Source organism: Mytilus trossulus, chromosome 4, assembly GCF_036588685.1.
Source record: "Mytilus trossulus isolate FHL-02 chromosome 4, PNRI_Mtr1.1.1.hap1, whole genome shotgun sequence".
Classification (NCBI taxonomy): Eukaryota; Metazoa; Mollusca; class Bivalvia; order Mytilida; family Mytilidae; genus Mytilus; species Mytilus trossulus.
Genome location: NC_086376.1, coordinates 56,563,414 through 56,591,344, shown reverse-complemented (window position 1 = coordinate 56,591,344; position 27,931 = coordinate 56,563,414). Strand labels below are relative to the sequence as shown.

At 31.3% G+C, this 27,931-nt stretch overlaps 1 protein-coding gene across 1 annotated transcript in view; it reads right to left on the bottom strand.

The window, feature by feature from the left end:
- LOC134716685 (putative amine oxidase [copper-containing]) overlaps window positions 1-27,150 on the bottom strand; it is a 30,174-nt gene extending 3,024 nt beyond the window's left edge. Inside the window, exons 1-2 of the mRNA XM_063579690.1 lie at window positions 27,001-27,150; window positions 909-3,011 (exon numbers count right to left, since the gene is read on the bottom strand). Of these exons, the coding sequence (XP_063435760.1) occupies window positions 909-3,011; window positions 27,001-27,150 (2,253 nt within the window). The remainder of the gene's footprint in view (window positions 1-908; window positions 3,012-27,000) is intronic.
- Window positions 27,151-27,931: the final 781 nt, after the last annotated feature.

The window sequence follows — 27,931 nt, the reverse complement described above, 5'->3', positions numbered from 1 at the left end:
AAGATCCAAAACGGAAAGTCCGTTATCAAATGGCAAAATCAAAAGCTCAAATAAATCAAACAAATGGATAACAAATTTCATATTCCTGGCTATGTACGGTCATTTTCTTATGTAGAAAATGTCAGAGTGCAACCTTCGTATTATACACCAAAAGTAGACAGATGGCATTTATATACGGTTGAATGTTTGTAACAAATAAGATAATTGATAATTAAACGAGTTATACTTTTAAATTAATATAAATTTCAAATGTTCTAAGTAAAAAAAAGAAGTTAATTTGGGGCCTCCTTAGCCGAAAGGTCTGAGTAGTCGAACTACTGTATCACTATCACTAGCATGACAACACTGATAATGTTAATATAGTGCGCTCGACTCCAATCTTAATTGACCAGGATTGTTCGTTTTCCTACCACAGGTCGGTTGTATTTCTCTCCTTCTTACTCCACCAATAATATCTGCCCGCCACGAAATAATAAAACAGGACTGAAAGCGGCAGTAAACACTAATCAATCAGTATTATTCAATTTTTAAATACAAACATATGTTTACTTTTAACAAAGAGCGAAATCTGTACAATATGATATCGTGTGATTGATACAACAATTAAGATTTAGGTATACAATCTATATAGTTCCTACATAAAATTTGTTTAAGCGCCTGTTTATTATAATGATTTTTCGTATCGTTGTATTTTCAAGATTTATCATATTAACGTTATTCTTAGTTTGATGCAGATTACATTCTTTGTAAAGGTCATTGGATAATTTAGATAAATAGTTATAGAATTGAATTTGATGGACCGTATATGCATTTATAACTGGTTTGTCTTTCGCTCGTGTTTGTTAGTTTCAAGCTAGCTACAGAATATAAGCTAAATAGTATCTAACAATAGTAAGAAAACAAAATACCTCGTCAATGATATTTTCGTTATCCTGCGAATAGTTTTTGAAGTTGACCACTGGATCATTGGCATCCCACATTGCAAATATTGAACTGCTAGCGTCCTCTTCGTCTTTCCTCTTCGTAACTGTCACTTGGTGTCTAGACCATGAAATAGATTTGGCAAACCCGTAGTCTTCCGGTAGTTGCATTTTTGAAATTCCGCTGAATTTAATTCTATATGATCTCGATAGGCCTTCTGCTGTTGATTCGTTATGATTAGAAATCAAGAGATATTTAGGGGTTTCGAAGTTATACGTGTACTGAGCATCTTGTTCATTGTATCTTGTGTGTTTTTCGTATTTTGATTGGTGATGTTCTTTACTGTTCCATGGATCTTGCTTAAACTCTGGTTTAATATCTAATGTTTCAAATCTATTAGCTGTCCCTTTAACGTCTAAATCTACTTTGAAATTAAATAGGTGATTATGCAAGCCAGCTTGTACGTGTTTTTGAAGATGACCCCCGTAATGTTCTTCTTCTGTAAAGTAGAAAGATGAACTTAGGTATCCAGTTAATGAAACTTTGGTTTCAACAATTCCATTTTGATGGAAAATGTAGTCAATCACATAATCGTAGTTGATTACCGACATTATTGTGCGGATAACCAGCACCGAGTCTAAAAGGCCTGCATAGAATGCTCCGGACCTACCATAGGCACGATGTCTTCGTAGTGGCGAGTTGTTGTTATGTTCGAAAATACATACAGAATTTTCGTATGTTCTTTTACCATTTTCATTTGATGAGTATAGATGCACGTCAAAAAATTTGGCATTATCAGGGCAGTCAGTTCCAGGAAGTAAGCCGCGATGGCGTGTTCCAAAAAGTCCGGCGCCATCTGCATAATGGAGCATTCTTGCCGACGGTGTATAACCAGAATATATTACAATAACTTCTTGCAGACTCATTTCGTAAACAACCATTTCATTATCAAAAGAAATGTCAAATAATTGAAAACCATTAGTAGGTGACATTCTATGTCGAATTTTCCAGCCCATGTAGGCTACAGTATTTCCCGCAGTGGAAAAACGACGACCGTCGGGTTCAATCTGAATAGGAGCTCTTCTCTTTAAAGGTGACAATGGAGGTTGCCTTGTATTCAAACTACTATACAAGTTTGTTGCCTCCTCTGGAAATTCTAGTCGTGTTTTGTTTATACTTCCGCATTTGTATTCATCGAGGAAATTTTCTAAAGATGGAAACAATGTATTCGCATACCAAATTTGTTCAATGGACCAGTCTGATGACTGACTGCTCGTCATATCGACTAAGAACTGGAAATCAACGGGATGCAAAGTAAAAAATTCTACATCATAGGCAAACCAAAACCAGGCTTTTCTTTTCCCCTCTTGAAGATATCCACTGGAAATAGGTGTCATGGAGAATCTTAAACATTGGTTTCCGCAATTTGTTGTAGTAGCATTATAACTTTCTAATAGAACATGTCTGGCATCCTTCCCTATTCGAGCTATCACGTGTTTATAAATACCCATGAATTCATAAGTTGAAAATGGTCTATAAATGTGTGGAATTCTTGTATGTCTTGATGAAACATTAGCAATACGGCCATATGAAATATTTGGTAAGTCACCAACAACGTATTCCTCAATCATTGGTGGATTGATATCTCCCCTGAAGATATAAATTTTAGCTCTACGGTTAGGCTTAGTGCCGTTATTTTGTAGATACTCCATGACTTCCTTTTTCGGCGGTGACAGTAGTTCTATTGTATGTATAAAACTACTTTCAATTTTTGTTTCATTTGGCAATGTTAAGCGTAAGCTTTCAATTGAATATAAATATTTAAGTACTAAATCAATCTCCTCGAAGGTTAATTGAGAGAAGACATCATCTTTGTCGTCTAAATTTCTAATTTCTATATCAGCAATAATACTAGATGAATCTGATGCTGATTTATGTGAACCTTTCAGTACTATAACTAGTAGACTAATATTCATAAGCAGGAAAAATAATGATGAAACAGCAAATATTAATGATATCCATTTCCATTTCCCATCACTGTCAATCAAACTTTTCATAGTATGGACTGTCTTCTGTAAAACAAAATAAACCTAATATTATTATCATACTTACATTTCGTTTTATTAAAATGTCCTGTACCAAGTGAGGAAAATGCCACTTGGTTTTTCTTCATCTTATAGTTCGTTTCTGTGAATGTTGCGTTGTTTCATTGTTCTCCTCATATTGTTGATATGTTTATCTCAGTTTTACTTTGTAACACGGATTTGTTTTCTCTCAAATGATTCGAGCGTCAATGATAAGTCTTTTGTAGACGAAACGCGCTTCTGGCGTAAATAAAAATAAATTCCTGGTATCTATGATGAGTTTATTTATGACTTTCGAACAGCGGTATGCTACTGTTGCATTTATTTAAATATACTCTGTTGGCATGTACTTGCTGTTCATGAATGAAGCAGAGCCAAGGTAAACAATCAGGGAGATTTGATAAAAGCGGAACGAAAGATACCAGAGGGACAGTCAAACTCATAAATCAAAAATAAACTGACAACACCATGGCTAAAAATGAAAAGGACAATCAGACAAACAATAGTACACATGACACAACATAGAAAACTAAAGAATAAACAAGGCGAGCGCCACCAACAACTAGAGGTGATCTCAGGTGTTCCGTCATTAACATTCATGCATACACCAAACATACATGCATACACCAAACATACATGCATACACCAAACATTCAAACATAAACCAAACATTCGTGCATACACAAAATAACTGAGCTACGAAGGCTATGAAAATATGTTCTCGAAAGTCGAAGTTTGATGATCATATCTAAATTGCGTGCTATTGAACTTGAGATTATGGATGCCACAGATAAACTCTTTTGCATGCTTCATGTCTTGACTAACAAATATAAATTGACATTGAGAAAAAGTTTTGGAATATCGAGATGATCTCTATTTGCCCACGGTTGTGCATACAATTATAGATTGCTGCAAAGAAAATAAGTCTAAAATATCACGGTTAGAGGAAGCAGAAAATGTTAAAGAAAACACATTCGGTATGAAATGCGTCAATGAGCGATTGATAAATATTGAACGCGATGTCGATGAGTTACAATGGAGATCAATGACTAACAATATCGTAATATACGAAATAAAACAGGAGCCAAATGAGGATACAGAAAACAATGTAATGGATATTATCCGCAAAAATCTGGAATGAGGAAAAATATCAATTTCGTTTCTGTAAATCGTTTTGGAAAACAAAGACAAAACATTCAAAGAATAATGACTAAATTTGTACTGTCACAAATTAAAGGGGATACATATTTCTGTCAGAGAACAATTTCCGGAAAAAATCGAAAAGAAGAGGAAAAAACTATATCCTATGTTAAAGCAGGCAAAGAAAGACCGAATGAAAGATATATTGATAGGAGATAGACTGTTAATAGAAGGGGAATTATACGAACCAAGCGGTGACAGTGAACCAATACACACGGATAACAAAGAAACGAAGAACAGAAACACCCAAAATATCGAAGCAGGTGAAAGTCCATTCATTAATTCAAAGCAACCCAGTGATTTCTACCCATTGAATCGTCCGATACTAAAACAACGGAAAAATCAGAGGCGGAACAGAATTGATTCTGAGGAACCTTATTCGTGAAGCCTGGCCAATATCAAATCAATTCGAAGTGCACATACTCTATTAATAATCTATTTTAAAAAAATTATTCTACGCTAGTACTGTCTACTTCACAAATACTGAAAACCTCTTTTTCGATAAAAGGGCTGCGTTATTTGTTATTTGTAATATTTATTGATCAATTTATTATTTTGTATACTACATTTTGTTGCTCTTGTTGCACACAATGTGTCTGGGTGTATTAATACACTTGTCTTGTGAATTTTCCGTATAAACAACTACTTTCGTAATCACATTCATATAGAGTATGCATTTCTCGGTTGATACGATATTGTAGTGCTTCTGTTGCTTATGATTTTATGTGAAAGGAGGTAAATGCTTACAAGAAAGTTACCAAAGCAAGGAACAAAAAGGACTAAAACACGAAAAAATGACGAACAAATGACTAACAGTCTACAATTCAGTTCACAGAAACCTTAAGATTGAGTAACATGAATCCCACGAAAACAACAATAGTGCAAGTGATACGGAAGAGTCAATAGTTATATTTCCACAATTGATCAAGCCATCCGTTCTTAATAGTAACGTTAAATTCAAGCCAGTAATGCATGTTAAAGTAAATTTTTGAAGGTTTGTTTTAACCTTTTTTATAAAGATTGTAATGCCTTTCATTTATCTTTAATTTGAAGAAAAATATCATTTATGTAAAAAAAGTATTATACTTCAGTCACACTCAAGGCTTTGGTATAGACATGCTGTTTCTACTTTAATATGTAATGAAATTTACTCTTCAAAACATCTTGGCTAAATGTTAATTCAAAAAGAAGTACTTTAGACTCAATGAATATGGTCTATTTGGCAATAATTTGACAATAAGTTACAATAAATCAATTTTTGTTGATGTTGATATTCGGTTTCAATACACTTCGTTTTCCAGAGGTGTTGAACCGATAAAATGTGTACTGGCCTCTGAAGGCTTTGCACTATAACAATGCCAATTGATATGTATTTTTACACAATAGCACTTTTTTTTAACTCTACATACTGAACAAATGGTAATACAGTGTAGCTCATTAGTTCATTTAAAAGTTGCAGTGAAATCAAAATAATGCCTACCATTCAAGTCCAATATGAAATTGAAACAAAATGTTCACCTACTACAATATGGATATGAAAACTTGTTATTCTTATGACAGTGTATGCATTGTTTGGTTGGTCAATAAAGTATTGCTTTTTTTTCCAACAGGAAGTTATTGTTTAATTGTCATTCGGATATGTAGCATTTTTATTTGCTGATATCAAGGGGAAATAATTAACATTATACAAGAAATATTTTGTTCGGTCAACTATCCACTAAGTAGAGCTATTCACATTTTGTAAGTGTTTTCCATGTTTATTTAACTTGTTTTATAAATTCCTCAAGAAAACTGATTTTATAAATGAGTGAAATAAAAAATAAAAATCGAAAAAAATTACGAGCGTATCATCAGCCGAGTATTCTACTTCTGTCATGATTTGAACTATTATTGAAATTGTCAAAATAAAAAAAAAAAAAGTTTGCAAAAGTTCGAAATTGAAAATACTACTGTTTTTTGTTTGTTTTACTATTTACCCCAGGAAAATATTAGCTCAGCTGCTGTTGGCAAACCTTAAAGAACTTTGGTTCTTCAATGCTTTTTATTGTATTTGGAATTTCACCTTTTTTATTCGAGCGTCAGTGATGAGTCTTTTTTTTTAAGAAAAAGAAGAAGAAGACGATAACAGGTGTCCTCCATAAAAATTCATAAGCTTTGTATCTTTAATAAGTATTTGTATATACGATGACTATATTTACAGTAAATCATTTCACTTTTGTCCTAGCAGAGCAGGAATTATTTTAGAGAAAAATAAAGGCAACAGTAGTATACCGCTGTTCAAAACTCATAAATCCATGGACAAAAAACAAAATCGGGGCAACAAACCAAAACTGAGGGAAACGCATTAAATAAAAGAGGAGAACAACGACACGAAAAAACTTTCATTGAAGCAATAAGCTTAACTGTTTTACCAGTTGATCAGTTTGTAGAAGTTAATACAAGCTGCAATTGGGTAGAAAGTTTAAAGCTATTGCTATAGTGATAGTGTACAGCCATCTGAATAAGTACTGTCAATGAAAAAAAAGTAAAATCACAAAAATACTGAACTTAGAGGAAAATCAATTCGGAAAGTCCATAATCACATGGCAAAATCAAATAACAAAACGCATCAAAAACGAATGGAAAAGAACTGTCATATTCCTGACTTGGTACAGGCTTTTTTTAAATGTAGAAAATGTTGGATTAAACCTGGTTCTATAGCGCTAACCCTCTCACTTTAATGACAGGCTCATCAAATTCTGTTATGTTTACATTGATGCGTTAAAAAACAGACACAATAAATAAAATGGTTAAAATATGGGTACATCAGTCATCATCGTATAACAATTTTAAAAGGAACAATTTAACATAAAAATATTCCTCGTAAATTCCTCTACAAAATATTATTTCGCCCAACTAACAGTTTAAGGGGAAATTATTTTTATGAACATCTAGTTATCTTTTGCAGCCGAAATAAACACCCAATGTTTATTCTATTTTTTCGCAAGTGTAATACGTCTGGCGTACTAAATTATAATCCTGGTACCTTTGCTACTATTAACAAGTCTATTTAATTAAAACTATTACTTGTTGTAATTTGCCATTTTAATTAATTCTTTTTTTACTTTTATTTGTTTATCAACGATTTTCAACTCATGTTTAATGGAGAACATAAATTTATGGTCTCAAATATTACTAAAAAAAGAAAAATAATTCTCATAACTAGTTAGATGATATTCAATGAAAAAGACAAACAGACAAATAATAATAGTACACAAGAAACGAAAAATAACAACTTGAGACTGAGCAACACGAATCCCACCAAAAACTGGGTGTAAATTAGAGTATGGAAATATAATAACTCAATAGCAATACATTTTTGATGATTTTAAACGGATTCTTAGTACACATGAATTATGGTAAAGCTTTGGCATTCAAGAAAACAAATGCATTTGATTTATTAAATTTGTTAAAATTATCTTTTAAAAATGTTCACAATAAAGAAAAACCAGATCATTCATTGATTTGACTGATATTTACTCTTATGCACAACTTCAATGAAAGACATTTTTACAGTTGTTTTATTTAGTTTTTGAAATTATTGATAAATGAAATATATACAGGCAACTACAAACATTGTCGTGGCAATATTGATGCTATATGAATATAATATTTAAAGGCGTAATAACTATAATACTAATCAAAGGAAGTGTTATAGACATAAGAACTTTCTTGTTAATGCCCCTGAACAAAAACGATTAAAATTTTCAGTGTTATACGCTCGGATCAAGGTTGGAAGTGCATAAGTTTTGCAATTTAATAAGAAACACATCCATGTATTAAGATATATGTATAGATATGGATATGGGCATCTGTTAGTAAATTTTGATCCAATATCCAAAGTTTTTTTTACCAATTCGAATGTTTAATTGTCATTTAAATAATTACAAATATCACACAGTCATAAAAAAGTTTCGATAAGACAGTGGTCCATTGATAAACATCGGACTTGAACCTCTAGACGCCACAACATGACTTCATTTATGTAAGCTAGCCCCAATACATGATTCATGTTTATTTTAAAGATTTGAAATATTTATTTCAATGAGTTTGCATTTCGGTTCGTAATAATTTGGTATAGCGTTGCTTAATCAGACAAAGGTAACTATATGCAACTCTTAATACAACGTATATAATTTTTATGCTTGATTTATTGAATTATTGTCCTTGAAAGCAGAAAATACGTGAAAAGGAACATCATTATTAAAACTGTAGTCATGCTTTGAGACAAAATGAGGGAGTGGAAAGTTAATTCACTGCTCGTAGAATAGAAATAAAAAAACTAAAAAAAAACAAAACAAAACAACAAGCTGTTAAGATGTCTGTCTAGAAGCATATATTTCAGTGCATTGCTTTTTATTTTCTTTTGTATAGGTGCAGTTTTGTCTAGTTATTTGTTTGTAGGCTTAGCAGCTGTATACAAAAGTCATAATACGTTATGGTTTCCTTTGTTTGACAGTTATTTATATTTATCAATGATTCTGTCGTTATCTCTGCATTCAAAGATTTCATTTATATTTGGAAAAAAAGTAATAACATTGAAGTCTTATTTTTTTCATAAACTAAAATTTGATAGCCTTGTTGTTGTTTTGGTACATGTATCAGCTATCCAATACAATGTGTCCGAAATATGACAGACAATAACGTTTACTATTGTATTGTTTTATTTTGTCAATTACACTTCGTATAAGCTTGATGTTCATAAGGATCTATTTTTTTCAGTTTGGTGGTAAGGTATGAATCAAAGTTTTTAATTGAGAGCTGGAACTTTGGTCTTTTAATAAAAAGAGATACTGAAATAGAAGATGCAAAATAAATATTCCCGCTTGCTTCTATTGTGGAAAATCTCGAATACGCAACCACTTTTAAGACGGATAATTATAAGGGAAACCTTGTTTCCGAATCCCTTAGTATTATTGTATCACTGTATTCATATATATGTATTTCATGTACATGTTTTTTTTTAAAATAAAATATGTTTAAAGTAACCACTTTTGAATTATCAAGTGTTGAAATGGCTTTCAATTTTAATACTTTTTATCAAGATATGAAATCTTTGCTTTAAAATATAAAATTCCATTCATCATAATGTTTATGTTTGTGTCGATGGACAGACAAAGATAAATACATCTCTGATAGGTGTATTTAGAACAGTCAGCCGATATGATTTAATTAATGTTCTATTTGTGTTTACTTTTATCAGATTTCACATTTATATCAATTTTAAACTTGTAAACATCAAAAAGTGATTGAGTATTTTCATAGTCTGGAAAAAATAGAGCAAAGATTATAATTCCTGATAGTAGTTAAGACTTTTTGTGAATGAATTTGTAAAAGTGTATTTTCTTGGCATAGAACCAACACTATTTTCTCTGTAAGATTCTTTTTGAGGTTCTTTAGTCTTTTATTTTGAAAAAAAATAATTGATGTTTAAACGATCATTTATTGTCTGTTTAAATTCCTAGACAAAAAAGTGTTTCCTTCCTCGTCTCCGAAACGCGATTATTAAAATAATTCACCGGTTTTTTTTTTTAAATCAAAATTGCTAGTTCAGCAGATCTTGGAATATATTTTAGTTCTAAAAGGTTTTTGACTTTGGAACCAATCTGTAAGTCTTTGCAGTGATTAATAAAAAGGGATAGCAGATAGCACTAAATTACTTATAAGTACCCGAGACCACGACTTCTCCGATAAGAAAAACTAACTAACAACAATAAACTAGTTGCTTACGTTTACGTCATTCTCTGATGGAGACTTGTCTCATTGGCAATCATACCACACCTTTGTATGTGTATAAAACCAACAGCACGTATTGGATCAGGTAGACTACACAATTGGGGAGGCTAATCCAGTTTTACGTGCGCACTAAGTTAACCTCCCTGTTTGCCTTTTTTTCATCATAGGCCGTTAAACACTGAAACAGACAATGCGCAGTCACCCTGACTTACACAAAGAAATAAAAGCTGCACAAAATTTGAATAACAAATTAAAATCAGCGCTTCTATCTAACACCTTAACGTCGGATACCGACGACAAAGAAAAAGAAATTCAGCAAATGAAATAAACTGTTTGCCTTTTTTATACACCATTTTCGCTTTGGATTTATGAAATTGTATGTTTTGACAGTGAAAAATGTTTCACTGTTAAAGGGACACTAGCTGCCAAATTCATGTTCACCTATTTGACTCAAATCCTCATATTTTATTTTAAAAAATGTAAGACATTTTTCCAAACTATCAAAAGTATAAAATAAACAATTAACAGGGCACAGTCTCAATAAGATGTAGAATCCTTTCGTGTGAATTTTAGCCAATATGTCATCTAATTAACTATCGATTTGACTTTCTATGACCATATGAGCGATTGAAACATACACATAGATATAAATAGATTAAGCAACACGTGTAATTGGATTTTTATAGGTCTGTTAAATTTTGTTTTATAGATTAAAAAATTATCTTTTTCGTCGTATGTACCTTTATAAGAATATTTTTTGTGGATCGAGTCGGTCTATCAAATTATTTACCGTTTTTTTTTCACTTTCAATGTTGACATTCTTATCCTTTAAATAACCGTACACTGTCAAGGGCAATGCATGCGTTATTCCCTCTCTTTTTATGGGGTTGAATTGGAGTTCACATGAATACGGATTTAATGAGGTCAAATTATTCACTTGCAAGTGAATAATTTATTAACAATGTTTATTCGCTTAATTTGACAAAATTAAACCATTTTAGCCAATAAAAGCAAATGATTATTTCACTTTTTCACTTTCATTAATGCCGAATTGAACAAAACAAAATCATGCTTTTGATTTTTTTATATATCTCGTAGCTAATGTATTCCTGTATGTACATGTTGGTCAAATCAAAAATAACTGATATTATATCGAACTGCTACAACTTTTTTTTAATACGAGCGTCACTCGATCATAAATGCGTACAACATTCAAAGCCGGGTATTAAAACTGAGTATATCAGTCATCACATGGATAAAATAGAAAAGTTGATAAAACTTAATGGAATTTGAATGTAGTTTGTAACCCGGATTTGTACTTTTCTATCGATTTATGAGTTTTGAACAGCGGTATACTATTGTTGCCTTTATTCAAAGAGGCTAAATAATATTCTTAAACGATTTTTGAAAATTTAGACTTCCATTCATTTAGTTAAAATGTAACTTCGTATTGAATTTTGTCTTTATATATATAAATATCTTTGTTCATTTTCAGGATTCAGTACTGGTATACTAGTATATGAAAATTTGCCAAAATCGTACGATATTGCAGTTTTAGGTAACCTTAAAGCAATTATCAAATGATTGCTTGGTTAAGAAAACGACATATTATTTTAAACCCAAACAAACTGAATTGCCCAAATGAAAAATAACACCAATGGCTTGTCCTTATTTATTGGTAATGTATTTTATGCTAATGTGGTCAGGGTGTGACTTTCTTACATGAAAAAAATCAATGTATTTACAAATTATTGGAAACACGGTTCTAGTTGACTGCAACCAAGACAACAAAGACAAACCATGCAATTGATAACAGGATCCTGGCTTGGAAGAGACAGAGTGTTATAGCTCGTCTAACTATTTTTGAAATGTTCCAGCCATACAAGTATTTGGTAAGACTATAAATTTTCACTTCTGTTTTCGTTCTATGAAAAGATATTTCTGTACTCAATGACTGTATACCTAACAACAAAATTCTATTTATTTACCTGTTAACGTTATTTTATTTGGCGACAATTTGTCCAAGGTCATGTCTGTGTCTCTGATATTAATATCACCCTTATTTTATTGATTTTATATTTACACTGTATCGTAGATTAATTTATTCGATCAATGAATGTACGCTTGTTTTTGTTAATATGTCTTTTGATTGAGTTAAGCCATTTCAATTGATATTTTATAGTGTGTCTGTCTATGCTGTGATGTAACACTATTGTTTAAGGTATAGGACTGAAGTTTCAAGTACATGTTAAAACGTTTAAACCAACTGCATGTGTTTGCACCTGTCCTTAGTTAGGAATCAGGAACCTGAGGTTCAGTGGTTGTCGTTTGTTGGTGTGGTTCATAAATTATGTTTCTCGTTATTTTTATATAGATTAGACCGCTGGTTTTGTTGTTTAACGCTGGTTATTTTCGGGGCTCGCTCAAGCTCACCATTCGGTGTGAGCAAGTCTCCGTGATGTGAAACCGTACTAGGAACTATAATGGTTTACTTTTACAAATTGAGACTTGGATGGAGAGTTGTCTCATTGGCACTCATACCACATCTTCTTATATCTATAAACATGTTCGCTCATTCTACTCCTACCTGCAACATTGGTATTCATACATGCAGGTATAATAAATAGATTGTAAAAATTATACGTTGTTGTTTTATCTCAATCTGGAATTTATAACAAAAATCCGACCATAAGATTTCTCGTTTGAACTGTTTCATCTTTGGCATGCAGTCGCGTTTTTATAGAAAGAAAAAAACAATATTTGAAAAAAATGTAAATTCATGTTTCATGATAGTGCATCGTTAAAAAAAAAGTTAACTCTCCTTTTTTTAAATGTCTTCCAATTTTATTTAAATTTAGTTTTATTATATGTTAGTTTTATACACCACATTTTTCAATGACCCTTTTAATTGTAAACAGTTGTTTAAATTGATATTGAAAGATGATTTTGTTGTAAAAAATGGTTAACCAGATCGATTTTAACACATTGTATTAACATTCCCGTACTCAAAAGCAATGAAACTAACCTTGCTTTTTTATAAACATGGTTTGTCTTGATATGGAATTAATCTTAGTTAAACGTACATGCTTATTTCAAACTGCTAAAACAAAACTGTATTATTTTGGGTTTCAGAGCTATAAAGTTTTTCTATCTTGATATATTGGGAATCATTTAGAAACATATTTTTTACATATAAATTTAAAGAAATATCTCCATTATTTTTTTTATATTAACACCATTTTGGAAAATATAAACAATCATTATAGATTCATCATAGTTTATATATCATTCATTCATTCATATATTATTTTAATAAATAAGTTACAGAACTTTTCAAAAGAAAATATGATTGTTGTCGATCATTCTCTCAATACCACAACTTATATTCATTAAAAGAATAAGGGTACGCGCAAATAAAAACACATGCAATGCATTCGAAATAAACAATTTGGTTTATAAAAAGCATAAAACACAGTTTCACCATTTTTTTAAATTTAAGAAATTATACTTCAGTTCTATAAATAAAATTTTAGAATGATTTTTGCCTAACGTCCGTAAGCATATTCAGGATAAAGTTATAAAACAGGCATAATTTATTTTTTGTTCATTGTTTACATAAATTAGGCCGTAATTTTTCTCGTTTAAATTGTTTAGCAGCAGTCCTTTTGCGCCAATTACTCTTTTTCAGGGGTATCATTTGCGCCATATTTAGTTTTTCAAATGTATCAATTGCGCCAATATTCGGAACTGATTTGCGCCAATTTACCTGTTCACATATCTATCATAGATATTAATGATTAATATTTATTCTTATTTTTGGCTTCAAAAGTATCGTATGTTCGAAGATACTTCACCATGAAGATGAGCATCTGGAGAGAAATGACTTGAAATGCATTATAAAGTCCATGTACAGAGAGAGAAGAAAACTTATTACTTTGCCGAATATTTATTACAAGATATGTCAAAAGAGAAGAAAATAGAAGCTTTTGCTGATTATTTTTTAGCCACATATTGGCCGAAACTCTTTATCACAAGACGTACCAGGAACGGAGCAGAACCATTCCACAGGAATTATTATGAACTGTTTTATGCATTTCACCTGCAATTTTGGTCTTTTCGGACAATTAAGAGACGTTACAAGCTGCTACATGCATTAAATTGGGAAATAACCATGCAACTCCAGTAAGAAGAAGTATGTTTCAGAAAAAGACAAATTTGCCGTGTAAATTAAACTGCCGGTTCCAAGTCCGAATAAAGGAGGAGCTAAGTAAATTTTTTTTCTAATTGGCGCAATCGTATGTTTTATTTTTTGCGCAAATGATACCATGCAATTTTAAAACAGGTGGCGCAAACGTAGCATTGGAGAAAAAAGTTGTGGCGCAAAAGGATGCATTTTTGGCGCAAATGATACCGTGTAATTTTAAAACAGGTGGCGCAAACGTAGCATTTGAGAAAAAAGTTGTGGCGCATAAGGACGTATTTTTGGCGCAAACGGATCTCTTTCAATTGTTTTACAAATTGTCATGTTGGGGCCTTTTATAGCTGCATGACTATGTTGTATGAGCTTTTTTCATTGTTGAAGGCCGTACGGTGACCTATAGTTATTAATTTCTGTTGTTTCATTGGTAATCATACCACATATTTTTTTTGTATATATATATATATATATATATACAGAATAAAAGAATGAAAAGAATTAAAGGAAGAAATCAGGTTGTTTGATTCAAAATATGAAAGAAGTTGTTTTATAATAGACAACATCTGCTTTGAAATCTACAACATAGTATTTGATAATTGGAAAGGGGTAAAATATGTACTTTGCATGCTAAAGTTTGTTTACAATCAGAACTGCTCTACCGAAAAAATAGCACAGGAGGTCAAACCTGTTGTTTTGTCGACACTCTGAACCATTTATTTATTAAATTAACCCAGTTATACACGTGCCCACTTCATTAATGTCAGAAATCAAACATGTGTTATTACTAATATGTTACGTAATTTTAAATTCATATTTTTGTTAGTATTAGAAATGTTCAAAGTTTTTATCATTTTTGTTTGATTTGATTTTTGTGTTTGAAATAAAATAACAATAAACATAATAACATATATAGTCAAAGACGTATATTAGTTATATTATTTTAGTTATACGTCCTTGATATAGCGAAAAAAAATTATAATTAATACAAATAATTATATAAAATACTGTAAATAAAGATCCGAAATATCCAAATAAATGTAAAATGTGAAAGAAAAAAAAATTGATAATATTTTGAAAGATTTTTTCCCTCGCAAAATTGTACTTTATAGCGAAATGAGAAGAAACCAAATACATCAATAATATGTTTAAACTAAACCAATACATCTTAAAAGCGCTAAGCAAATTAAGTATAAGTCAAGACATAAATTATACGTTTTTGCGGTCTTCAAGGGACATAATCTAATTTGTCTTTTCGATAACAATTTCATATTTTTTACTTACCACTTTCATGGTAGCTGATTCCGTATCTGTTTCGTTCATTTCTGTATCCCTTGTTTTAATATCAAATAATAATTATTTGAAGTCCAATATGATGATAAACTTTTAAAGACTTTATCCTGATTTATCTTAATCGTATATCAATACATATCAATCGCGTAAGGTCAATTCGTAATTTCTAAGTTTTGAATAGTTTTGAATAATTTTGAATATGTTATTTAACAGTTTCGTGTATTTGTATTTATATCTAATGTTTAGCCCACGTGGTATTGTTTTCAATTTTCGTCACTCTGAAAGGGATCGCGATTTGCAAAATACGTCAAAATACGTCAGAGGCGAAAATCAAATCCAAAATGAAAAAAATATCGTGTGATTAAAATGATGATGTGTGATTCATTCTTATATGTCATTAAAAGATTTATAGTTTACTCCAAGACATAACTACGCACAGTAAAATATTCGACTTTTTAGGCACATGGCCAACTGACCACCATCAGAACACAAGAATATGAATATTCATGATAATACATTCACGTGAGGTAACCATTTGCCTTTTTGATTGATTTATATATGCCAATTCTGGTAGACGTTTGTAAAAGATAATGATAAGATTTATAGAACATTACGGGAATAGTTTCATCCCATTTATACTTGTGGTAAACATGTGAAAGTGAAAAAGGTGTATTCAAATTAATAATAATCGAGATGGCAGATTACCGGGTGGGTAATGTTTTTAATTGTGTGTGGTATTGTACTAGTCTCTGTGAAAAAGGTGGAATATGCCAATTTACAGCAAAAAAATCGACGCGTAATATGATTTATATAGATTTTTACCAGACAGAATGTTTTAAAATTTCATGCCTTGAAGACAAGCTTTTGATAATTCTGAAAGGGATAAGTGAGGTTGATAGTCTGTTGTTTTTTAGACTATTAGTACCAAAGTAGAATGCATGAATGCTGAGGAGTGCTTTAGAATGAACTCTAACAACGGCATTCTTCAGACTTTGATGTTTTACATTCATATATCACAGACAGCAGTGACATAACCACATGTTTAGGTACCTTCCAATACTAAGAACATTTAATAGCAATAAATCTTATCTTTTTTCTTCGTTCATTTACACTGATTCTGACCATTTTGTAATTTATTGTTATACAGCCCATGTCATCTGAATAAATGTCAAACCCCTCATATCAGTAGGTCATCAACTTTGACATCATCGAATGAGACTAAATACCAATTATGTACTTACCATAAGCAACACGAGACGGATGACACGCATGAAGCAGTACCTCTTTAACCTTACGGAGCACCCGGTTATGGTACGGTTCCTGCTTATCAGTTTTTAGTTTTTATGCAGTGTTTTGAAGACTTTTAGATTGACTCGACTTAGAAGTTTTGATTCTCACTTTTGATATCTGCCTTCTCTTTTAAACCTTGAGCATTATAACCTTAATTGTTATAAGCAATATAATTAACAACTGTGTATTCATTAGTTATTATAAAATGAGTACTGAAACGGATGATACCCGTAAGAACTAAAACTCCTGCATTACAGAAAATAATTACTCTAACAGAGAGTTGGTACTCAAACTGTACTTAACTTTTATTTTAGAGAACGTCACGTGACAACACGAGACATTTGATTTAGATCTTTATTATTTATTTTGTGACCAATTTATATTGATTAAATTTTCATATTATTTTTTTCACACCTATATTCAAACATATTTGAAAACCTGAACATAGTTGAGAACGTCATTCATTTGATAAATTGCAATGGTATGCATGCGATGAGAAAGGTCGTCTAGTTTATTCGTGGAAGTGTTAGATATTAATTTACATTTGCTGTAAGTTTGTGTGGGTTTTAAGAAAGTTTGTGTATAATCCTCCCCACGAAGCATGCATTTTCAAATAATCTCCCCTAGTAAAGAATGACCTTTTTGTGTTGATTTCAGATATGATATACGTACAAGGTCTCCTGGATCAACGATCATATGCTTCATTTTTAGTTTTATTGTGTTGCAAAAATGTGTGCGTATTCAGCCAACATAATTTAACTTACATCAAACTATAATTCGACTAGCCGTTTTGTCATTTCAGAACCGCTTATTTTTTTGTCAAATACATTTTTAACTTCGTTTTAATCATTTGATTAAAATATAGACGTTTTGATAAGAGGAGAGAATACATGCAATTGAATTTGAATGCAAAAATTATCTGTAAAGCAAGATATTATATTTTCACTTTGAATGCTATGCACTCTATTGTTCTTTAATCGAATTTCCTTAAATACTTTCTTGAATTGGTACGGTACGTGCAGACTGTAACATATTTTGGCATAGAAATTTTAAAAATATTGAATTGAGGATAGAATCAAAGAATTTGAACACTTTCAATTAAATAAAGCTTCAAACGCACCTCATTAAACCAGAAAACATGACATACAATTGCCACTTGATTGCAAAGTCTTACAAACATACTGTTCTTATAAAAAGTGCAAAAATCATCTTTTTGTGTTATTTATTTGATATTTTAAGAACATAAAATATTTTAATATAATTAAGTACTACTGAGTGTTGAATTTAGAGTATTTTACAAGTGGTGCTTAGAATTCGTTTTATTAATATATTCTGTATTATCGCATTAAACGAAAGAAATAAAAAAGAATTTTGAGTATAAAGAATCTCTACTGGTTCTATACTTTAATTTGGAACAATTCTTGATAATTAAAATTCTTGTAATTCTACTGTAAGGTTTTGCAAAAGTCATTAACAAAATAAACGATTTCAAGTGAAACTTGAGAAAAGAATGCGATTACCATTAAAGCAAAGGTCACAATATCCGATGACAATTTGAACTTTCCAACACAGCTACATATGGTATAAAAAAAAGTACCCTGCCAGCACAAAAAAAAAGATTAAAACGTCATGATCGTAATTAGTTTTTTTCTGCTTTTTTCTGCATTTTTCACTCTCTTTGTGTTGCGTTTTGTTGTTTCGTTTTGATTATTTGGAGATTTGCTTTTCTTGTAGAATTTCCGTTTTTACGTATCTCAAATACATGCATTCTGTTATAAGACCATGCTTCTATACATTAATAAGGCTCAGCATGTGTTTGCATTTTTAAATGTTGAATAGGGTTATAACAAGTCAAATGCTACTTAATTAATTATTATTCTGTTGATTATAATAACTAATGAACGTTAAACGTTTGTCAATTAGATGTAAATATAAAGATGTACATGCTTCGGAAGTGATTACAGCAATTTACATCTTTGTACGTATAATGTGTTGAAACAATGCCAGAATAGTGTTGGAAATATGTCAAGTTCATAACTCCCACAAATGGGGTCATTATGTCAGTATCACAGACACAACATCAGTTTCATCTTATTGGATGTAAAGTATGTGAATATCTTGGCTAGAATTAGACAATATTTTGACTTTTTTTTCCGATTTTATTGATTACTTAGATAGTACGGGGCGCCAAATGGGGCTCTTGTGGTTTTGTACTCAAAATTCAATTTTTCAGTTTTGTCTCACAAAAGTGAATTTTGTTGTCACAAAAATGGATTTTGTCGCACAAATTTGAATTATGCCTTCACAAAATCGACTTTTGTGAGATAAAATTGACAAAATTGAATTTTGTCTCACAAAAGTCAATTTTGTCTCAGAAAAACTCAATTTTGTCTCTAACAATTGACGTTTGTGTTTTAATTTCCATATCAGGTAACAAAACTCAATTTTGTATGCAAATAAGTTTATATTTGCATACCTTTTTGACAACATTGACTTTTGTCATGACAAAAATGAATTTTGTCTACAAAAATGATTTTTGTAATGACAAAATCGAATTTTGTCTACAAATTTAATTTTGTCATCACAAAATTGAAGTTTTCATAAAACAAATCTGTATCACATAGTTTTGTAAGACAAAAATGATTTTGTTATGACAGAATTGAATTTTGTACAAAATCACAAGAGTCCCATTCGGCGCCCCGTAGATAGAACGTCAATTAATGTTTGAGTGAGTTCCTTCAGATATAAGAAACGATTGAAGCTAGCCAATATTTTGACCAAGGTTTAAATAATTGATTATAAGTTATTTTTAAAAAGAAAAAAATACACACGCAGGAGATTCTAAGTGTTCTTAGATATAGGAAGATGTGGTGTGAGTGCCAATGAGACAACTCTCCATCCAAATAACAATTTAAAAATTAAACCATTATAGTTTAAAGTACGGTTAAATGTATGTTATCGATAAATAGTTCGTCCAAAAAAGCCGAAGTAGTTTTGCTTTAAATACGCGTTATTATTTTATAGTTTTTGATTGCTATTGTTATGATTATTATCATCTTAAATTGGGGTTGGGATTTTTTTTTATTTATAAAGACACACATATATATTCTATATAAAAAAGAAGATGTGGTATGATTGCCAATGTCAATGAGACAACTCTCCACAAGAGACCAAAATGACACAGACATTAACAACTATGTATACTTAGTTAAACATTCGTTGCTGTTAATGCTTTATTATTAATAGTTAAAATTTCGACAAACTAGAATGTTGCTTATATTGGAAAAACGTATGTTTTTTGCGCTTGCAAATTCAGATTTTCAAAGAACCTGAGACAAATAGACAAATCTTTAGAACTAAGATTGCTAGAAAGATCGAAGTGAATATTCTTACGAAAGACTTTTTCAGAATAGATGTGGGTTTTTTTAAATGAGTAAAAACTCGTCTATCAAATTTCACTTCTTATCATTTTTATGATATTCAAAGACTTCTGTGGTTATCTGTTCATTTTCGATGTATATTTGATCATCCAGCGGTACATTGGATTATACATAATTTTCATGTTCAATCTGTAAGGTTATAAGAGTGTTCCGTCCATCTACAAATTCGCCGTTTTCAGAATTTAATCCATTATGGGCGGTGTTTTCAAAAGCATTCGCCAAAAAATTTGTGATTGGTTAATATTTCAAATTTAACAAATGCACTGATAAATTTTTATTTTGAGGAACAGGACTATGAAATGACTTATAATCCTGTTTATTTCAAAACGATGAATTAGCTAAATACATATTCTTAAAATCCTGAAAACATCTGCCTTAAAAAGTTAAAGTTTTGACGACGGTGTTTTCAAACATGTAACAAGTAATAGACGGGAGAAAATATATGATAGAATTCTTGTTCATTTTGGTAATTGGAAAATGAATACTAGTAAGTTTTATGGGATAGTTGGATGTAATCTTTTTTTGGCCTAAGAAAACCAAGCACTGATGACCGGTGCCAAAATGGCAGACAATTTGATAAACAAAAAAATGGCATGGATATGAACAAACAATGGCAGGGAATCAAGTAGTGTAACTACCTACTGATTTTTAAGCTATCCCGTTTACACATATAATGTATGTCTTACGTTAATGGGAAAGAATAAAAGTTAAACATAAAATTAATCCCATGAAATCAAAGAAGAAAACATTTAATGGAAAATGTGTCCATGGAATACAGACGATGCCACCGTTTGTATTTAACGTTGTTTGTAAGGGAGAATAACTCAAGAACGGTAAAAGTGACGCCACCCAAATTCATACTTGATCTGTGTTTTATGGTAATAAGCATTATGTATAGGTTTCATTAAATTTTGGTCGAGACAATCTAAAGTAAGAGAACGGAAACTAATTTTTGACCGGGACGTACGTATGCATAGGTGGTCTTAATGACGGACATTGGTAACACTTAATGCCCCCTCTGCTGCAGCGGAGTCACATCCACTTAGAAAGGCTATTTACTAACAGAGAAGAAACAAATGACACATTAAGTTACATGACGGCTATCTTGAACTCTATATCATCCTATAAAACAAACAAAAAACGATTCAATGAGAGATAATACCGAAATAACAACCAAATATTACATATCTGCAATTTAAGATGTATGCCTTGGAATATGCCATTATAACTCTACAACGATTTTGTGTTTTCCAATTCCTAGATTAGTGAACTGGTTTCAATTGCATTGGTGGTGGATACCTGCTGTTTTCTATATTTTGTTCGGGTTGTTGTGTTTTTAACACATTCCTTTAATAGTTCCATTCTCAATTTTATGTTTCCGTAATCAAGAAGGAGGTTTCAGAAATCATCGTCAACTATTTTTCTTAAATCGCCATAATTATAGTACTGTAGATATAAGACATTATACTACATGCCACTCTGTTTGAAATAGTTTATAAAACTTTAAAACTCGATATCGATATCAATTATTTCCGTGGCGAATCACATCTTTACCTATTATAAATAAAATGCATGACAAATTCAAATGATAAATGACAAATATCAAGAATCGTGTTAAATTTTTCCAGATTTGCTTCGATAAGTTTATGTAATAATAATACTTTAGTTTCATGAGGAATTCGTTATGTCAACTTTTTGTTTACAATTATCACCACCAGACACGATGATTGCAAATGATATAATTTCTGTTTTTAAAGATATTTCGAAAAGATTGGAAAATATTGCAATAGAATAATGTATTATTGTCAAGCAAATAGTTTCTGTTTAAAAGAAAGTGAAGATGAAACTTCAGACCACCCAGATGAAAAGTATGCCAAGTTCGAAAGGGAATTATATATAAAAAAGAAAGATATTTTATATTGCTTGTCTATATGTTATATTCTAAATATCAATTTAATTGTCTGGGTTCAGAAGTTATGAAGTCAATGTTTTCAAATTTGACTATCTAAAGTATACAAAACAAACATCTAGAATCATGAGTACTATGTGCGTGTAAAAACAGATTTTTGGAACGAATAGTCGTACGTTTCTTCAAACCTATAGACATCATAGTAATTAATTAAAAAAGTGAGATAGATTTTCTAAAGTATAAAACATTGTTTTTTGCAAGTGTGAAGAGAAACGATTATATAAAACAAAACAAAAAACCCAAATGAATTAATTTGTAAAAAAATCGATAGACCAGTGTAATATGTGATCAATAAAAGGAGTTGCCAAGCCTGGTATTACTAGTATATGTCTCTGGTGGTACGTATTATTTAGTACGTATATTACTTTTTTATCAGACAATTTAGCCATTTAGGTGTAAAAAGTGCATTGTAAGCTCTGATTCACGAGCGCACTCGGGATACAGAAGTACAACGGCCACGACTACTCCTTTGTCACGACGATTTGTTGTGTGTAAAAATATACAGCCACCTCCATCGGAAAAGGGTACGTTGTATCAAATGCATCTTTGAAGAGGAGTGTCACAATCTCGGCATTTAAAAGAAACTTTGGAATACTAGTAATACTTTGAGGTTTTCGTTCATGACCTGTTGCACGGAAAAACAGTATGCCTTTATTAAATCAAATTTCTCTCAGAACCTCACCACAAAGGTTCTATTTTAAAGTAAGCGACCGTTGTGGAACATGATTCAGTCAAATACAAACCATTTGGAATGCATCTAAAACGTTTACAACAACACTGGACATACTTCTGAGAAAAACAAGCATTTTAACGAAACTTGGAATTGTTAAATATATTTAGGACTTTCTACCCCAGGAATTATAGATTACCTGAGTTGTACATAGTAAAGCCTCACACAATTTTGCCCTTCAATTGCATACTTCCTTTGGGTCTTTTTTACTTTCCATTGAGTCTTTTGTTGCCGAAACGTCTCGCGTCAATACACTGAAATTTTCATGACCTACGAATTTATTTTCTAGTCAAACCTTTTGTAAAAGGAATAACTAGGTTCTTTGATGATATTTTTTATATAGATTCTTATCTTTCTTATCGACGAGACGGATTGACAATACTTATAATGATGACACAGTTTTCAGTTACTCGCAGGATATCAAATAAGCATTTCAATATTTGGCGTACTATATACTTGAACATCTACAAACTCGCTGATGCATTTGAGTTTTATAAACCATGTTGTTTTTTTAATTTCTGAACTTATTTTCTTTTCCCTTACAGATTATTGAGTGTTTGAAACTTGGATCAACATGTCAGTTTTTTTCTTTTGAAAGAACAACTGAACGCCATTGATGCGAGAGTTGCTATTTTAATACCTGACACACAATACGGTCAATGGGAAAATTCAAATTACTTCTATAAGGGAATAAAACAGAAATGAATCATGCTTTTACTACTTTACAATATAAAACAGTGCAAATCTTGATGAAAAGTAACAAATATTTTTAACGAAAGAAAGGTCAGAAATTGATATTTAAAGCAGTCTTTGTTTATAATTCCAAATATAGGATATGTATACAACTAATACACAATTACAATGCCTATTGCTAATAAGTAAAAATAGGGCATTTCCTTCCAAAATAAACATATTTGCAAGTATATTATTTTTCGTTAGGTTTCCGCCTGTAAACCTGCACCATGGCGACAAACCTTTATTTACTACATCTTAAGGGATTGGCACCATATAAAAGGATTATAACTTTTATGTATTTGCTTCTATTTTGATTGGTATATTAGTAGATCTCTAAGAACAACTTGATAGTTATATGAGTAGATCTCTAAGAACAATTTGATAGGTATATGAGTAGATCTCTAAGAACAATTTGATAGGTATATGAGTAGATCTCTAAGAACAATTTGATAGGTATATGAGTAGATCTCTAAGAATAATTTGATAGGTATATGAGTAGATCTCTAAGAACAATTTGCACAAATTGAAGATGAACACTGCTTTTTCTAATATAAGGCCTGGTTGCTTTACGTCATTAAAAAAAAATATATTAAAATCTTTGTCTTTTTTTGTCTACCATTTTCTTATTTTAATAACACGCTGCCATGTTTTATGAAAATGATATAGGCTTCGCTAGCCAAGAGTTACTATCTTACCCCCTTCTCCACCTTTGGCGGATCAAGATAGAATTTCAGAGACACGAAAAGATGATTTTCATTGGTTGCAGTCGTAACTGGCTGCATTCAATCAAAAAGCACATTAACGTGATTTCGTGTAAATGTTTAAATGTAAATACTTGCAACGTGCTGATTGTGCAACAAGTTTTTACATCCGATATTTAATGACGATTTCAATGTTTTTAATCAACTATTAGAAGTTCATGTGTATGTTTTGTGCACAAATGTTGGAATGTCAACGTACATTTTCGTTTTTTGCTTCACCTAGTTTGTAGACTCTAGACGCTACCGTGTTTTCACCTCCACACTGACGACAGTTCAAGTGCTATAATTGGTCCATAATAATGTATTCGGAAAGGACTTGACTTTAATCTACCGATACACAGCACATCATTGTTATCACAAATGATGGCTTAATCTGTCAAGGATGGAGAAGAGGGGAGGGGATCGTAACCCTTGGCTAGCGAAGATGATGCAACGTTTATTTGTTAATCTCATCGGATTTTGTCGTTTCTGTGTGTGTTACATTTTAATGTCGTTCGTCATCTCTTATATTTATTGCGTTTCCCTCGGATATATTTTTTCTATCGATTTATGAGTTTTAAACATCGATATACTACTGTTGCCTATATTTACCCTGTTGACGCATCCGGTTTAACTGCTTTGGTAATTCCCTCAGATTTTGTATTCTACATTGATCGATCTTACTAATCGATTTGTGATATATGGATATATGAAAATCGGTAAACTACTGTTGCCTTAATTCTGCAACCGCCCAGTATCTGTTGCACTGGCATAATTAATATGATTAATTCATATCAGAATATGGAACAATTATAGTCCGATATCACCATCCACTCAGATCTATAGTACTGTCATGGATGGCAAATTCATTGTTCACAAATCATGTACAGACGACACTTAGCTATAGTTGCAATTGAGTTGGACAAAATTAACAGTTGTTTCTGTCTTTATTCAATACTAGTATATATGGTGCGTTTAGTTGCAATGGTGAACTGAAGTTCACTAAAATCTAGTTTTACCTATCATTTGTAAGAAAAGTGTCCGTACCAAGTCAGGAATATGACAATAACAGTCTTTGTCCATTTGTTTAAATTAGTTTAATTTTTTTTCATTGATTTTGCACGATTTCTGGTAATTGCTGAGTGGTTATTCTCTGCAGCGATGAGAAAACTTTCGGTCTAACCATCAGTTCGTTCGTATTTAAATAGGTATACTTTCTGATTAATTGGCTGATTGAATGTTTGTATTTAACGCTATCAGCATAATACTCGGCTAGTTTTTATACGCTTGTCGAAGACTTGACGTATGACGGTATATCAATGTCCGTCCGTCCGTCAACACTTAAATTCGCACAATATTAGGAGTGGCAGAAGAAAGGTCCATTAGGATATTGAAATTTTTTATCAATGTTGTTTTATAGTTATACCTTAACTGTTTGAATCAAGCCATTTTTTTCACATTTCGCAAACTACTTCAGTGTGTCTAGATTGATTACCTATACATTTTACTTTGTATTATTGGAATTCGGTCAAGAAAGCTCCTCATCGACTTTTTTTTTATTTTCTGGTTTATACTTCCAGAATTACAAGACTTTAATGATCATATTACAGTAAAATTAACAATTCAAAAATGCACAATATTCTCGCTGCATTGAAGACCTATTTAAGACCTATTGGTGACCTTCTGTTTGTTCTATGGTCGGATTGTTGTCTCTTTAAAACATTCCCCATTTCCATTTACAAATTTACAATACAGGGCGTAAAATGTGGTCTTGGCGTTTTACCATATTACTGGTAGAAGAAGCCGGAGAGAAACAACTACCTTTTGTCAGGAATTGCAATCCTAGACAAAAAAAAGTTTTGACTCCAACACACCGTCTCACGAGCGGGATTCGAACTCGCAATTTCAGTGTTGACAGGTTATAATCACTATTTATAAACTACTAAGAACACCGAAAGGACATTTTATAATATTTTAAAATTGCGAGGATCTGAATGGTTTTAGTGCTAAGATGTGTGATGTCCATTTTTTTTCATGCTTTGCCACCCTTCGATAATTGATACAAGCAACGTAAAATCTATAGCTCTTTCTTTTTTTACGATTTTCCTTAATATCAATCTTTAAATCGAATATCAATGGTCCCCCATTGCTCTTTATATAGCCGTTTAACGTTTTTGAGTCGATATTCGCTAATGACTTTTGTAGACGAAATAATGCTTGAGTATCACATTATTAGTTTTGTATCTTTGATCAGATTTGTTAACCATTTCTTGTTTCTTTGTACATACTTAGAAACATTTCAAGTAAGCCAAGGACAAGACGATACATAAAGTGTTTTTTTTTATTTGGAAAGATATTAAATGTTGAATCATTACTCCCTAATGATTAAACACACTTCATTTCTAATTGAGGACGCAACATGTAGACTCAGCATTAACAATTGACATTTACGTTTTTCCAGTTAGATAACTCGAAGTTCAGTAAGACAAATAATTGTTATACATGTGCATTTTTTATTTGAAGTATCCACATGGGGATAGGAGAAAAAAGTTTTAAATGTGTTCCTATCGACGTACTTTCTTTATGTTACAATGAAAAAATAGATATTAAAAAACATTTAACTCCTACCTCTTGCTTGTTCTCAGTCCCATTGCAGTGTATGGTGTGTCCCCCATTTTCGTAATTTCCAATAGCGCCATATTTTTCTTTAATTCCAGACTCGTCAAGTTGATGTGTCTTTTCTGTAATTTTACGCTCTTTTATCCTGGTAGTAGTCATTTTTCTTCGTCAGTGTTTAGATATAATAAAACAACAAATGAAGTTTTCCAACTTTTAATCTTTTTTTCATCCCACCCACTTCTGACCATTGTCAAATGATTTGTCCATATGTTCGATCATGACGTCTTTTACTCGCCGTAACTGATTTTGCAACGACTATCTCTTATATCATTGCAGGAAAATATAATCATGAAAATATGATAGTATTGATAAAATTATAAGATATTGTTGACGCTAAGTTAGGAGTGCTTTAATTAATATCGTGATCTTTCTATGGTCATTCCAATAGATGTTGGAACTGTTTAAAACAATCATGATGATATAAAAATACTAATCTACCATTCCGTTTGTCTGTCAGCCTTAATTTACCATTTCAATTAGTGATCATCTAAATCATGTCATTGTCTATCAATTCACATTTTTATTCTAATCCTAAATATCTCACAATGGTAAAGACAATATAAAAATTAAAAGGATTTGTTATATCTAACATTTATTCTAAGAAATGGTATTATTTTTGAAAATTTAGCAATCAAACATTTATTCTTAGAAATGGTATTATTTTTGAAAATTTAGCAATCAAACAGTTATGAAATTTGCCAGTGTATGTTAACACTACAAAAATAGAAGTTTTAGCGCCCTTGTAATTAGGCATCTTGTAGAAGGTGGAAATGTGACACATACATGAAGTTGATTAAATTCTTGCCCTTGGTAGTGTTTTCTCTTTCAAACTACCACATTTCTCTATCTCATACTATTTATCTAAAAGTATAAAACTACA